Below are 14,611 nucleotides of genomic sequence, written 5' to 3' on the forward strand. Positions count from 1 at the left end.
TGCATGAGGTCCTGGGTTCAATTCCCCAGTACCTCCATTAAAATAAAAATTTATTTAAAAACCCTAATTATCCCCCACCCCAAAAAAGCAAAAAAAAAAAATATATATATATATATATTGAGGTGTTTGAGAGAATCAGATACATTAAATGTGTAATTAATTTAAATGTTTAATGAAATTTGATGAACCACTTATAGAATATGCTAAATGAGGATTTAATCTTTTAAACATAAATTTTATTTTATTTTGGGCAGAGGCGGTTTGGTTTATTTTTTTTAATGGAGGTAATGGGGATTGAACCCAAGACCTCATGCACACTAAGCATGCACTCTACCAGTGAGCTGTACCCTCCCCCCAACATAAGTATTAATTTAACATTAATCATAGAATAAGTAAAATTAATGGATCTTATCTTTATGTAACACATGATTAGATTAGTAGTTATCAAGATTTTTAAGTTTTAAAAAAATAGGTTTTAAAACCTAAGAATATTAATATGCAGTCATCCCTCAGTATCCAGTATCCACGGGGGATGGTTCCAGGACTCCCTGTGGATCTCAAAATCTGTGGATGCCCAAATTCCTTATATAAAGTGGCATAGTATTTGCATATAATCTAAACACATCCTTCCGTATACATTAAATCATCTCTAGTTGCTATGTCAACAAAAATTATTCAGTAGTCAATCTAAGAAGGAAATGGAAAATTTTAATCAAGCCAACCTGAGGATTAGACAGTCTTTCAGAAAGCTCTGAGGACTGTTCCACCTGTTAGAGGTCAAGGCACAGTTATATTAAGTTTTTGAGACGAAGGTTTATACATCAACGTAAGGTATTGACATCTTGCATAGTCCTACAAGGTGAGTAGTGGGTTATTGTGATCCCTTACAGGACTGAGAAAGAAGTGTTATCTCCCAAGGAGTAAACTTGCTGGCACCAGGAGGAAATCGCTTTTTTTTTTTTTTTTTTTGGTGAGTAGGCATTCCTGTGTCGTCTAAGGGGATCTAGTTAATGTATAATGTAGATGCACAATGTATGCTAAAGGGGAGGGGGTGGTGGCTCAAAGGTGCAGAGAGGATTTTATGTTTAATTTTTCTTCTCCTGCCTAGAAATAACTTCATTTCATCACTTATAACACCTAATACAATGTAAATGCTATGTACATAGTTATGCAAACACACAGCAAAATTCAAGTTTTGCTGTTTGAAACTTTCAGGGAATTTTTTTTTCAAATATTTTCAATCCATTGTTGGTTGAATATGCAGATATGGAACCTGCAAGTACAAAAGGCCACTTGTATTAAATATCAGTTAAAACATAAGTAAGTATAAATAGTATCCCCCCCAACAGAGTCTCCCTTTAGACTTTAAAAAACGCAATTGACATTTAGCACTCTCTAGTCCTTCAGATAGAGTCTAACACTGCAAAGTATTCAGTGAAATTAGTTAAGTGAATGAAATGAAAAAGAGTTCATCATCACAGTTTTAATGATGAGTAAAGTGAAATTCAGAAAAGCTTACCACTAGGCCAGTAGCCTCTAAAACTGGGTATATAGGTGGAGAGGGTATAGCTCAGTGGTAGTGTGTGTGCTTAGCATGCATGAGGTCCTGGGTTCAATCCCCAGTACCCTGACAAAGAAAGAAAGAAACCTAATTACCTCCCCCCAAAAATAAATAAAATAAACTTGGGAGTATGCATCTAGGTGGTATGTCATATACTATACATTTTTTAACCAAATGTCTTATTATGTGTACAATATAATGGTGAAGAAGTCATGTATAAACTATATCAAAATGTACATACATGAAGGGCTTGTGCTCAGAAGTTTTACTGATGGTATGAGTGGTCAGGAAAGTTGTAGGCTACTATGGTAGACCAAGGGCACACTGTCCGGTACAGGTGTTATATTCCCTTATGTTTGTACCTCTGAGGTCCAACCTAGGTTCCTGGCATAGTGGGAAGTGCTCCATAAATGTTCTGATTGAGAGTGAATATACAAATAGATGAATCACTGAACAAAAGAAGATTAATTTAGATGCCCCAGATGATACAACTAGTAAGTGGAGGTGTCAGGATTCAAATTCAGATTGCTTAACTCCAGTCTGTACTTTCCCAAGAACAGGCTCCTGCACAGCCCACCAAACAGATTAGCAAGGGAGAACCTGAGATGTTTTCCCAGCTAGTTGATTTAAAAAAAAAAAAAAAAAGAAGAAGAAGAAGAAGAAGAACATAGATAAGCCCTGAGCAACAAAGAAAAGCAGTACATTGATCAGGAGGTTTTTATCATCCAGCCCACAAGGGAGACATTCCTCAGAAACCTAGAAGAGCAGAAGAGCTCCATCATATTTCCTCCAGTTACATATTTGGAGACCAGAAGAGGCTGCATCCTGCAGGGCCAGGGGTACTTTTGTTTCTCTATGTGATACATAGAAGGGATTTCTCAACTTTTTTTTCAGCATAGGCTATATCTCCTCTCTCAAAAAAAGAAAAGAAAAAAGAAAAAAAAGAAACCCAACAAGCAGACAAAAACAAACAAAATTTAATGTAGGCAAGACCTTCAACTGTCTTTTCCACTAAGCTGTCTATCCACAATACCAAATTAGTCACAAGACAGACTTACTTGAGTTTAACTTCTTCCTTCTTCTAAAGGGGAGTAAAGTGGACCAACATCCAAACCACAAATGTTGAAAATCCAAGGGGTGTAGAGCTTGAATAAGAGCCACTGGTAATTACAGAAAACCTCTCTGTGCAGAGTTGATTTCTGCAGGTTATTTAATCTTCACAACAATCCTAGAAGTATTATTATTACCACTCCCCACCCCTTCATTTTATAGATGAAGAAACAGAGGCTTAAATAGGTTAAGGGAGTTATTCAAGCCATCACACAGGTAGTAAATGGTATAGGGGATTTAAACAAATACCCGTCTTGTTCAAAGCCCATTTTTCCACAGCACCAGATTTCCGGATTCCAGAATAAGATCTATAGAGTAATGACTCTGTCAACCTGTGGTTGCCAATAAGTAACATAAGAAAGAAGTAAACCCTGGCTATTTGTTAAGCCACTGAGCTTTCTGGGATTATTTTATTATTGAAGCTTTACCTAACAGAAGTCGTTTGGTCTAGGTATCTCTAAATATAGTGGTGTCAACTCTGAGAACCACTTTAATAACATGGTGTGGTGCAGATCATGCTTAGTGAGAGCTTCTATCACTTTATACCATCCCCAAACAAGTACTTACTTTTATTTAAGACAAAGGCTGAAAAATGCTTGAAGCTCTGCAGGGAATACTGTGAGTCTGTCAAGGGATGGCTTTGGCATTTAAATACTTTAAATACAAATTGGTACATAAACATCCAGAGAAATATATTCTTTTTGTTGTTGTTCTTTACTTTTTCTATTAAGAGAAAAACATTTAAATATCCTCTCTATTCAAGTATAAGTAAGTTGAGAAATTTAAAGAATATCAGTTTGAAGGGATACCAAATTATAAGCCAGCCTGGTCGGGGGGAGGCTGTGCTGGACGGCAAATAGCTTGGTCTAGCTGTTTGTACAGCTCACAGTAAAAGGGGGCTCTTTTTGGTGGGATTTTAAAGTCACAGAGGTTGAGAGACAGTCTCCTTGATTGGAGAGAAATATATTCTCTTAAGAGCAATTAGAGAATTTTAAGAGTACACTGTCAGATGGGAACTAGAACTAGAACCCCAAATGTTCATAAGTTCTGTTGCAAACTAAGAATTTATAAGAAATGTTTTAGAACTGTGACTTGGTAAAACATTAACAGAAATGCCTATAATTTTTTTTTAAACCTGAATTTAGTTGAAGCTAGGAAAACACATTTTAAGGTGGAAAGCAGTTATTGTATCTATAAAGATGGAAGATCTGAATAATCCTTTAGACTGTTTCTTTTGTGTTAGGAAGCCTACATAATGGAGCTCTCCATATGCACAAATTTAAAGCAACACCCACTTACTCACCTTGGGAAAAATTATAAAGAAAGCTTTTTTTCTGACTGCAGATATTTTAGGCTGAGAAGCTGAATATATTACTCGGGCATATAAATCATTATTTTTGGCAAAGACATGCTATACCACTGCAAAGTTATTATGGGGGATCGGGAACGTATAGATAGAAATATTTATCTTAATATGGATATGGCTGTTTTTGTGGGGATGCGTATGTTCTTGTTTAAGCTGTGACTTGCACTATATCAGAAACAGATCCAGGAGACCACATAAAGGATATTCAAATGTGGTTTTCATCACTTACTAGAAGAACTGGAACTGGAGAAAGAAAAATGTACAGGACCACGTTTGGCTGATGAGGTTCAACCTTGACTATGTAGTGAGAATGTTTCACATGTGGTATTAATTGTGAACAATCCAGATGTTGGAAAATATATCCATGTTGGCCCTTTATGACCTGATGAAATTGTTCTGTTGGGACTCTGAATCAAGGGAAAGAATTTTTTCTCCTCTGGATTCTGGATTTCACAAAGAATAGAAATTAACTAGGAAGGAATTGCAGCTGGTGAGCAGGGTAGCTCCTGACCACATGGAGGCAGATGGGAGCCAGATAAGGAAGGACCCATGGGCATGGGTCTAGACTGTAGACGACACAGGTATCCACACTGAGTAGTCCTCTGGAGCCAGCATAGTGGTACCTGTACCAGCCAGAAATCTGGTGGGCTCCCAGAACTGTGGGTCACAATCTATAAATTTTGGAAATTTCACTTACAGATCACAGTGAATGAACTTTAATAGATACTTAGAACAAAACCTGTTATGGACTCTTTGCATGCAACATTATTTCAATGCAAGAACGGTTGCAGAAACCTGCACTTGTACAATGAGCAATTGTGAGTCTACTAGACTCCAAAAAAAAAAAAAAAAACGCAACCAATTGGAGTAGGGCAGCACCTCCTCATCTCAGCTGGGCAGACAGGCAGGGTACCTTAGCATTAGACTGTAGTAATGGCTGGTGAAGCATGTGTAAGAAATGTATCACTTGAAAAAGTGTATTACTTATGTTTACAACTACTGACAATATAAGATATTCCCCATCGAAAACACCTACGAGAGAGAGAACATGACAAAACTGAGTTTCCGAGTTAGGTTTAAGCAAAAATTACAAAAGCAGGTTTTCCCCTCTTGGTCAGAGGTTGGCAAACCTTTTCTATAAAGAGCCGGACAGGAAATGTTCTAGGCTTGTGGGCCATGTAGTCTAGGTTGCAACTACTCAACTCTGCAAGCAAATTTAGACAAGTAATTCTGAGAGCTTTCGGCCAACCTAACTATTAAAACAATAAAGGGAAAAAACAGTCACACTCTCAAAACTTCAAATAAAAAAATTATTGAAATTATTTCTAATATACTTGACAGAAGTATTAACATATAACATCACTATTACTACTACTAATAGCTAACACTTATATGGGACTCACACTATAAGATTAAATTGCCAAAAAAGGTAGCATCTTTAGCAAGTAAAGAACATCTGCCATATTCTTAATATAATTCTTTAAACATCCATTTACTCCAATTAGGAAATGCACAATACGATGAACTGGAGTTTTAATTTTTAAGAGAAAAGAACTAAGCAGAAAGAGGGAGAGGGGGAGTAATATTAATAGGAAGAGAGAGACATGGTAAAAATATATCTCTTTGTAATAGATCATTTTAAGAGCTGTTTTCTGGCTAAATCACATCCTATTGTTATTGATAATGTGTCAAGAAAGATGGGAAGAATTAGCCAAAAATAAAACAAAAAGAAATCAAAGAATGAAGGAGGCCAGTCTTAAAACAAGATTATCAAGACTCTATTACTGATGATTTATTTGGGCTTGAAAAGTGGCCGTCATTATTACACTGTGAAATGAAAAACAGTCCTTGTACCCATTGTGTCTACCCAGTAACAGAAACATGATGGAGTTTCCATAGAAACAACATTCTGCTCATCTAACGTCCCACCTTTTTCAAAGAGCAGTCAGTAAATAGTCAATAGTATTCCTTTTAACAGAATTTCCTGGTAATAAAGGGAGTTACAGCAGAAATCTGTCCTTAACATAGTTAACTAGGGAAGATGAGACAGACAGAAATGAAATAAAAAGATACAGTATATTATTTCTTCCTTTTTCAGAGAATATTAATCACTAAAACAAGTGGAACACGGGACTAAAGAATTATGCAAGTGAACTGTTCCTGGAGGTAATTCCTATACAAAGTGGAATCAAGCATTCCTAATCTCTGTGTCTCTTTACTTAATAAAAATAAATTAAGTTATCTCCAGAAAGAACAATACAGATTAACACATAAATGCTGAAAACAGAATTTCCAGATTAGGGAAGCCATATTTCAGTGCAAATTACCCTGGAACACGCCCCAGCCCCAATAATGCCTTTAGAGGAATTGTAACTAGAGTGATTTTGCTGACTGTCGAGATATTTTTTTCCCCAGTCACTTAAAAAAAAAAAATCTATTGAGTTATAATTTACATACCATACAGTTCACTTGCTTTAATTGTAAAATTCAATGATTTTTTTTTTAGTATATTTACAGTTGGGTAACTATCGCCACAAGTATAGAGATTTAAAGTGTTTGGGAAAATGACTGAAAAACTGGGTCTTGTGATTTCAATTCTTATAGTAACTAACTCTTTGAATTTCTTTCTTTCCCTTTTTTTCCCCCAAGTAATTATTTCCAGGGTAAAGTATATGCTGACACTAGTTTACACTTACTGGACTGAATCAAAAGCATTTAAAAAGTTTCTTTTTGAGGAAATAACTTTATTAAAAACAGCAACAGTGTTGAAAATAAGCCAGCTTCTTCTAATTAAACTGGTAAAATCCATACTTAATAAATTAGCTGGTTGTGGGGGCAATCCATAAAACTGTGAATGTGTAACTCAGGGATTTAGAAACACTCTAAAGCCCTAATTAAGATAAGGATACAGGGTGAGGAGGGTGTAGCTCAGTGGTAAAGTAGGCACTTAGCATGTACAAGGTCTTGGGTTCAATTCCCAATACTGACACTTTGAAAAAAGTAAATAAACAAACTTAATTACCTCTTCCCTCTCCAAACCAAAAAAAAAAAAAAGCACTTGCTTTAGATAAAGGGGGAAAAAAAAAGTGAGGCTGTAACTTCATGAAGCAAAACAAAGTAGTTGTAATCCAGCCAGCAGAAATCTAATCAACTGTCTAGTACATTGTTTGGAGAAATCTTTCAAGATTAGCCTATCTTTAACCAGCACTGTTCAGGGAACAGGGACACAAAATCCATTTATTAGGCCTCACCATGACCTGAATGAAGTATCTCTCAAAATTTGATTCACCTCACTGTTTTGATTCTTTATTTACTAAGAAACGGCATGATTTGCTTGCCTCACCCCACTGCCCCAACAAATGAACAAGTGGTTTGCTTCATTTGCTTTCTCCTTTTTCACCCTGGTGGATTAAAGGATGCTAATCAACTCTGGGGCAGTGACAGTAGACGATCACACCCTAAAACGTAATCATCTCTAAACTAATGTCATCTTAGGAGACCTCCTTGATAAACAGCCATCCAGACTTTTCCTGCTACATCCTGACCTTGTCATAGACCCCAGAACCTACAATCTAGGTACATTTAAGTACAGTAAAAGAGGCCAATAGAGAAACAAGAGTGTTCTATTCATTCTATATTAAATTCTACCTTGTATTCTTCTGAACTGAACAAAATCACAAATGATTACATTAAATTCGACAAAAATAAATCAAAGCAAATTCATGGTTTTCTTATTTTTCTGGAATGAAAATGCTTTGAAATTAAAAGCACCTATGTTTAAATCACTTCAGTTATCAATGATTTAATATTAATCGGCAGAAGATGAATCTGAATAATTATAAATGGATGGATAAAAGTTAGAACAGAAAGAAAATGTGCTCAATAAGTAACTACTGAATGAAAAAATCCATACATGATATGCCTGCAATATGTTAAAAAAAAACAAAAAAAACCTCTCTCTCTTCTGCTACTAACTGAATAGGACAGTGCTAGAAATTGAATAAATTTGTCAAAAGAGTCCCTTTTGGTCAGCTTCTCATTTTAAAAATTACCAGGGTCTTCTTTTTTAAAATTAAAAGCTCAGTTTAAAAGTGGATCATTGAAGGATTGTCCAAAGGATAGACAAAAAAGTACATGCACATATACACACAATTTTGGAAACTATCACAGAGATTTCAAGGACTACCAAAGATCCTCTGTGGATCTGTCAAGGAGTAAATTAAATTTGTATATTGGGATTATTGAGAGACATTTGTAAAATACATTCAATCAACTTTGAGAACTATGAAAACATGCCCTACTCCTAAATCACATATATATACATGAATCTCAAAAGTACTTTGGATTTTGTACATACTATTTTCCCTTCTTTACTGTGACTTTTGGGAAGACCAGAGTCAAATCTGCAGTCCATCTCTGGGAACTAACCAGATTACTACTGAATGCATTTTGTGTGCTAACCTTATCCATGACTTCGTCTTAATCCTTCCTCCTTATTTTGCCCCTGATTTCTCCAACCAGTTTTAATGTTTTATGGTATATTTGCAAACTGCCTCATATCCTTGGGGAGAGGGATTGTTGCAAATAAATACATAACATGAAGAAAATCATCCTTAAACTCACGGTGCAGATCTATTTTACCATATTTATGACTGCAGGGTTGGGTTTGCTTTTTTTTTAATTTGAATTCCTCACTAACATTTAAAACTCTCAGCATTTCACACAAAAATCCAGATTTCAGATTTCTCTGTGGAAAAAAATATAAAAAGTTCTTATCTCCCTGGGCCAGTATGCTTGCGGGATCAGTCCTGAGCAGCAACTGTGGTGTCCAGTGGTCACATATCCACTGTGCTCATTCATATTACCCGAGAGGCTCGGTAGTGAGTTCAAAAAAAGGGAAGGAATTTCAGAACTCTGCAATACAGACGGAAGCCCGTGCTTTTTCTCGTTCTTTTAAAGGGATTGGAGAAATAACAGGCACAATTCATTCTGCAGACCTTCACTGGACCTCTCCACTGCGCTGGGCCTAGCGACAGGCGATTAAAGAGAAGCGGGGGTCTGCGTCCTGGTTGGCAGGTACTACCAGTAACCGGTGAGAGCACGAATCAACGCCGCCACTAGCACAAGGAGGGTTGAACTGAGCTCTACATACAAAAGTTCAGTTCCGAACCGAAGGTGGAACAGTACTTGGTGTAGAATATTTACTAAGGAATCTAAGCTGGGTTCCCCTACACTGGACACTTGTTTAAGCAGCCCAAGGCCAGTTCGCAGGAGATAGGGCGAGCAGACAGTCACGCCTCTATTCTGCGTTGAACCACGGTCCACGAAATTCCTGGACTAGGCGCACTCTCCGAGGACCGCCCCGTTTCCGGAGCAACCGCCTGGTCCCTCCCCCTTTGACTCCGCCTCCGGGAGTCTTTCCCGCCAAAGGCCGTTAACACCGCAGAGCATGATGGGACAAAGCTTTTAGGCTAGGTTTCACCAAATCCTTCCAAGGCGCCGTTGCTTTAAGAGACCCACTCCTGGGGAAATTGACTATTTTTAAAGACTCGACAGGGGTTAATAACCCCTTTTAAGACGGCTCTGTATTTAACTCCTACCACACGGCTGGTCACTCCGTTAGCAAACCTCTCGACACATCGGAAACGCGGGAACTTTTTTTCCCTTCGCGCGGAGGGTGACGTCGCGCGTGCGTAAGCGTACCTTTCGCAGCACCCGTTACGCTCTTGCGCGTGCGTAGTGAGGTCGGATAGCTGCTTCCTCCCGCTTCTCTTCCTCCCTCCCCCCATATCCGTGCGCCGAGCTGATAAAGGCGCCATTTTGGAGGGGCCGCGGGAGACGTGGTGTCGCTGCGGACTCGCTCTGCTGTTCGCTAGGCTTGGTGGGAAGGCCTGTTCTCGAGTCCGCGCTTTTCGTCGCCGCCATGTCGGGAGGTGGTGTGATTCGTGGCCCGGCAGGGAACAACGATTGCCGCATCTACGTGGGTAACTTACCTCCAGACATCCGAACCAAGGACATTGAGGACGTGTTCTACAAATACGGTGCTATTCGCGACATCGATCTGAAGAATCGCCGCGGAGGACCGCCCTTCGCCTTCGTTGAGTTCGAGGACCCGCGGTGAGGCGGCCCAGGGCTCGCGGCCTTGAGGAAATAGGTTGAAGTAGCTGGGGAAGGCTCCAAGGCCTTCACGTAGAGAATGGGGAGATAGGCTGCTTAGGTCGGGGGCAAGACGATACCGCCTGTGAAGGAGTCGAGTAAGGAGCTGAGTCGGTGTGCCTTCTATGGTGGCTGGGCCCCACGGACGTCCCCAGAGCCTACTCGCAGGCCCGGAGCGGGAAACTGAGGCGCTGAGGGCTGGTGTAGTGGTCGGGAGCCTGGCGTGCTTATGGGTGGGGGAGGGGCCATTCCTATTATGCAGCGCATGTGGGCTCTCCGCCCCGGGTGCGCATGTGCAGGGGGCCGCTAGTTCCCGACGGGGTTAGCCTCCCCTCCCGGTCCTCTTTTCTTACCTCTGTCTTCTGTGATCACGCAGAGACGCGGAAGACGCTGTGTATGGTCGCGACGGCTATGATTACGATGGATACCGTCTGCGGGTGGAGTTTCCTCGAAGTGGCCGTGGTACAGGCCGAGGCGGCGGCGGGGGTGGAGGTGGCGGGGCTCCTCGAGGCCGCTATGGCCCCCCATCCAGGCGTTCTGAAAACAGAGTGGTTGTCTCTGGTGAGTTGACTGTTAAGTGCGGATTGATGAAAAAGGGCAGAAAGCCACTTTCTGCAAAAGTTTTCCTTGCACGACCAGTTTGACAAATGCGAGTTTTTATGCCAAGTCTCAGATTACTTCAATTCTTTGGGTGAATTTAGTAAGCAAGGATTACTGCATTGAGATTTAGCAGATTAGGTTGCAGTACCTAGAATGTCCTTTACAAATAATTTTGGGCTTTTCATTCCGGAATCTTTTAACAGCTCTTTAACCCAGGATGTTAAATATAATCGTTAATTTTAAAGTAACGTTTGTTCTAAAGTAGATTTTAAGTATAATGAGAAATTTAGGGTAATCGGTATTGGAAAAAAATCACTTTTTCAGGACTGCCTCCAAGTGGAAGCTGGCAGGATTTGAAGGATCACATGCGTGAAGCAGGTGATGTATGTTATGCTGATGTTTACCGAGATGGCACTGGTGTCGTGGAGTTTGTACGGAAAGAAGATATGACCTATGCAGTTCGAAAACTGGATAACACTAAGTTTAGATCTCATGAGGTAGGTTATACAATTATTCTTTTCTTTGGCCAGAATTGGATACAGTGGTCTTAACAGTGGAATTTGAAGGTAAGATTCAGGCAAGAGTGTCCAAATAAACCCAGTAAAGTGCCAGATTTCTGATTTTAGCTACATTGTATTCATTCAGCATGCCTGAAGACAGGTGAAAGCTTAGATCTTTCAATCGAAAGTTCTGTCTATTCAATAGGGAGAAACTGCCTACATCCGGGTTAAAGTTGATGGGCCCAGAAGTCCAAGTTATGGAAGATCTCGATCTCGAAGCCGTAGTCGTAGCAGAAGCCGTAGCAGAAGCAACAGCAGGAGTCGCAGTTATTCCCCAAGGAGAAGCAGAGGATCACCACGCTATTCTCCCCGTCATAGCAGATCTCGCTCTCGTACATAAGATGATTGGTGACACTTTTTGTAGAACCCATGTTGTATACAGTTTTCCTTTACTCAGTACAATCTTTTAATTTTTTAATTCAAACTGTTTTGTTCAGAATGGGCTAAAGTGTTGAATTGCATTCTTGTGTAATATCCCCTTGCTCCTAACATCTACATTCCCCTCATGTCTGATAAATTGTATTTTAAGTGATGTCATAGACAGGATTGTTTAAATTTAGTTAACGTTCCATGCTCTTCAGACTGTGATATTGTGTAAATGTCTATTCTGCTCTGGTTTGTGTGAATCTGGGATGTGGGGTGTTTGTGATTATCTTACCTGGGGAAGTTCTTATGTTTATCTTGCTTTTCATGTGTCTTTCTGTAGACATATCTGAAGAGATGGATTAAGAATGCTTTGGATTAAGGATTGTGGAGCACATTTCAATCATTTTAGGATTGTCAAAAGGAGGATTGAGGAGGATCAGATCAATAATGGAGGCAATGGTATGACTCCAAGTGCTATTGTCACAGATGAAATTGGCAGTATTGACCTTATACTAAAAAGCAAGGGTTAAAAGTAATTATATACATCTACCTTAAAACACTTGCAAACGTCTTATGCAGTTATCTTTAGCTACAATTGCTTTGCTCTTTAAACCTTGGCAATTGTGGCAAAATTACATTGCCCATTTTGTAACAATTTTGCTCCCTTCCCTTTTTTGTTTTAATAGGGACTAATGTGGGAAGAACTGGCTAATTTGTCACAGTGCTTAGTTACAACTGTTAATGTGTGACCTGCTGTTGGTGTACATGTGGGTACAGGGTGTCTTTAATTCCAACCAGATAGAGTATAATATCAATACTGCTAAATCTGCATGTCCTCTGTGTGACTGATATAGCGTTGCTACTTCATTTTTTTTAAGACAAAATGAAAGCAGAATATAGAATTCCAACGTATTGGTGTAGATAATCTAGTTGGGAATACTTTTAAGTCTCACCTTCCCCTTTAAACTAATATTCATAATTGATTCATATGTTTAAAACACTTTAATTTACGGATTAAATTGCAAATGGGAGCATTAGATTTAGTTTAGACTTAGGTGGGTAGCAATACCAGTAAACTTTTCAACTACATAACTTTTTGCAACCACAAAACCTGTAATACGCTGTACAGTAACAAGTGTTGGCATTATCAGTTGAACTGTAAATATAAAATGCTTCTTCCAATTAGTCTCTATGATGATTAAGTTTCTAAAATTTATCTGAACACCATTCAGAAACTTGTTTTGGGGAATTTGATAGTTATTGATGTACATCTGTTAAACTGATGACAGACATAACTCATCATTCCCCAGAAACCTTTTTTGATTACAGTATCTAACATTTTGCCTCCTCTTTTTTGGTTTTGCTGGTTATAAAGGTTTGGATTGGAGAGGGCTCACTGGATCCCAATCCTTGGAGCTGGATCATTGGATTCAAATCATAATGTGGATAGGATAGGGAGGATGAATTACAAGGATTCATGGAGCGGGATCAGATTACCAGGAACATAGGAGTGGATTCCTGCCCCAACCAAACCGCATTCGTGTGGATTTCTTTTTTTTTTTTATTCAACTTAATTGGCTATTCCAAAGATTTTTTTTTTTCCTATTTTTGACGATTGGAGCCCTTAAGATGCACGATGGAATTTGTTTTGCATTTTTTGGTAAAAGGAGCAAAGCGAGGACCTGGAGATATACGCTGGAGCAATCTCCTTGGAAGGATTCAGCACGAGTAGATGGTAAACATTTAAAGGGGAAAGGGGGGGTTTGTTTAAAATAGTAAATCAGTAAGTCACTTCTAAATTTAAAGAAAACAAAATTGGAGTTGAAGAATAAGTAGGTTTCCAATTGGCTATTGCCGTTTTTCTTTGAAAAAAAAATAAACATTTTTTAAAAAACTATGCATGGTTGTCCTTTTTCCTCTTGTAAGATTTTTTTTACTGGGTGACTAGTCTCAGTTAATACTTTAAGTTGGTAAGATTCTGTCTCTTGTGTTTATGTGTTAGTAAATTAAAGGTTCTTAAGAGGTAATTTCTAATAAATGGTATTAGCCATGTCTTATTGTTAATTATAAAAAATCTTCAGGGAAAGATGAGAAAAGGTGAGAGTAAGGCAGTTGTGTGTGTAATACGGTAAATGAGGGAGCAATTTAGTCTGAATGATAATGCTTCCAATAGTTTGATTAAAAACTGATTAAAAGTTTATAGATGCTGCTTATTTTTGGTGATCATCTAGGCAGTATAGGCTTGTGAAAATTTGGGTGATGACTAGTAAATTTATGTTGGAGATAGCCTTTGAGATTCTCAATGAAACCCATATCAAAAGTTGGTAAGTATCAAAAGTTCAGTGCAGATTAGAATTAACATAAATTATTTTCTTTTCAATATATGAATAGCACACTAGAAGATTAACTGCTTATTTGAGTGAATCATAGCTAATAAAAAATGGCATTCTTTAGAATTTTGCCTTGGAAAATTCTCAACCATAAAATTCTGTGTGCAGAACATACCAAAGCAGTGATTTATCTTATAGTCTACTAGTTTTTATATCTTTACTTCATAGTGTTTTGGTGCAAAGTTTTCAACTTAAAGGTTAGGGGAGGGGATTTTTACTTAAAATTCCAAATCTTTCTTCTGATTCCCTGGTGTCTAGTCACAACTATCAAACCACTATTTTTCTGCACTCAAACGATAGCTTTTGTAATATTTCCCTTGGGTGTTATAGTTGGAAGCAGAATTTAAGACGGCTATTCAGGTGGTATAATTTAAAACCTAAGAAATAGAAATAATGTTGGTAGTGGAGGAAATGGGCCCAAAGAGATCTGCATAAGGTTTCTCAACCAATACATTTAAATGAACCTTGTGGAATATTAGGAGGAAGAGAAGGAATATTAAGT

The 14,611-nt window shown here is 38.5% G+C and overlaps 1 protein-coding gene across 3 annotated transcripts; it reads left to right on the top strand.

Moving 5' to 3' along the window:
* Positions 1–9,567: 9,567 nt before the first annotated feature.
* On the top strand, positions 9,568–13,616 carry SRSF1 (serine and arginine rich splicing factor 1). Of its 3 annotated transcripts, XR_004326615.1 has the most exons (5): positions 9,569–10,154; positions 10,570–10,754; positions 11,118–11,290; positions 12,060–12,178; positions 13,095–13,616. XR_004326615.1 is itself a non-coding variant. In XM_032498433.1 (4 exons), exons 1-4 carry the CDS (start codon positions 9,961–9,963, stop codon positions 12,096–12,098), a joined length of 591 nt encoding a protein of 196 aa, XP_032354324.1. In that variant the 5' UTR covers positions 9,568–9,960; the 3' UTR covers positions 12,099–13,616. The 3 variants fall into 3 exon arrangements, 2 of the variants coding, with proteins under 2 accessions (XP_032354324.1, XP_006181468.1); XM_032498433.1 differs by having other exon boundaries at positions 9,568–10,154; positions 12,060–13,616; XM_006181406.3 differs by having other exon boundaries at positions 9,585–10,154; positions 11,499–13,616.
* The last annotated feature ends 995 nt before the right edge of the window (positions 13,617–14,611 follow it).

This window comes from Camelus ferus, chromosome 16 (assembly GCF_009834535.1).
Source record: "Camelus ferus isolate YT-003-E chromosome 16, BCGSAC_Cfer_1.0, whole genome shotgun sequence".
Taxonomy (NCBI): Eukaryota; Metazoa; Chordata; class Mammalia; order Artiodactyla; family Camelidae; genus Camelus; species Camelus ferus.

Coding starts and splice junctions, on each gene's coding strand:
- SRSF1 (XM_006181406.3), top strand. CDS start 9,961: ATGTCGGGAGGTGGTGTGATTCGTGGCCCGGCAGGGAACAACGATTGC. Junction 10,155..10,569: donor GTTGAGTTCGAGGACCCGCG/GTGAGGCGGCCC, acceptor GTGATCACGCAG/AGACGCGGAAGACGCTGTGT. Junction 11,291..11,498: donor CTAAGTTTAGATCTCATGAG/GTAGGTTATACA, acceptor TCTATTCAATAG/GGAGAAACTGCCTACATCCG.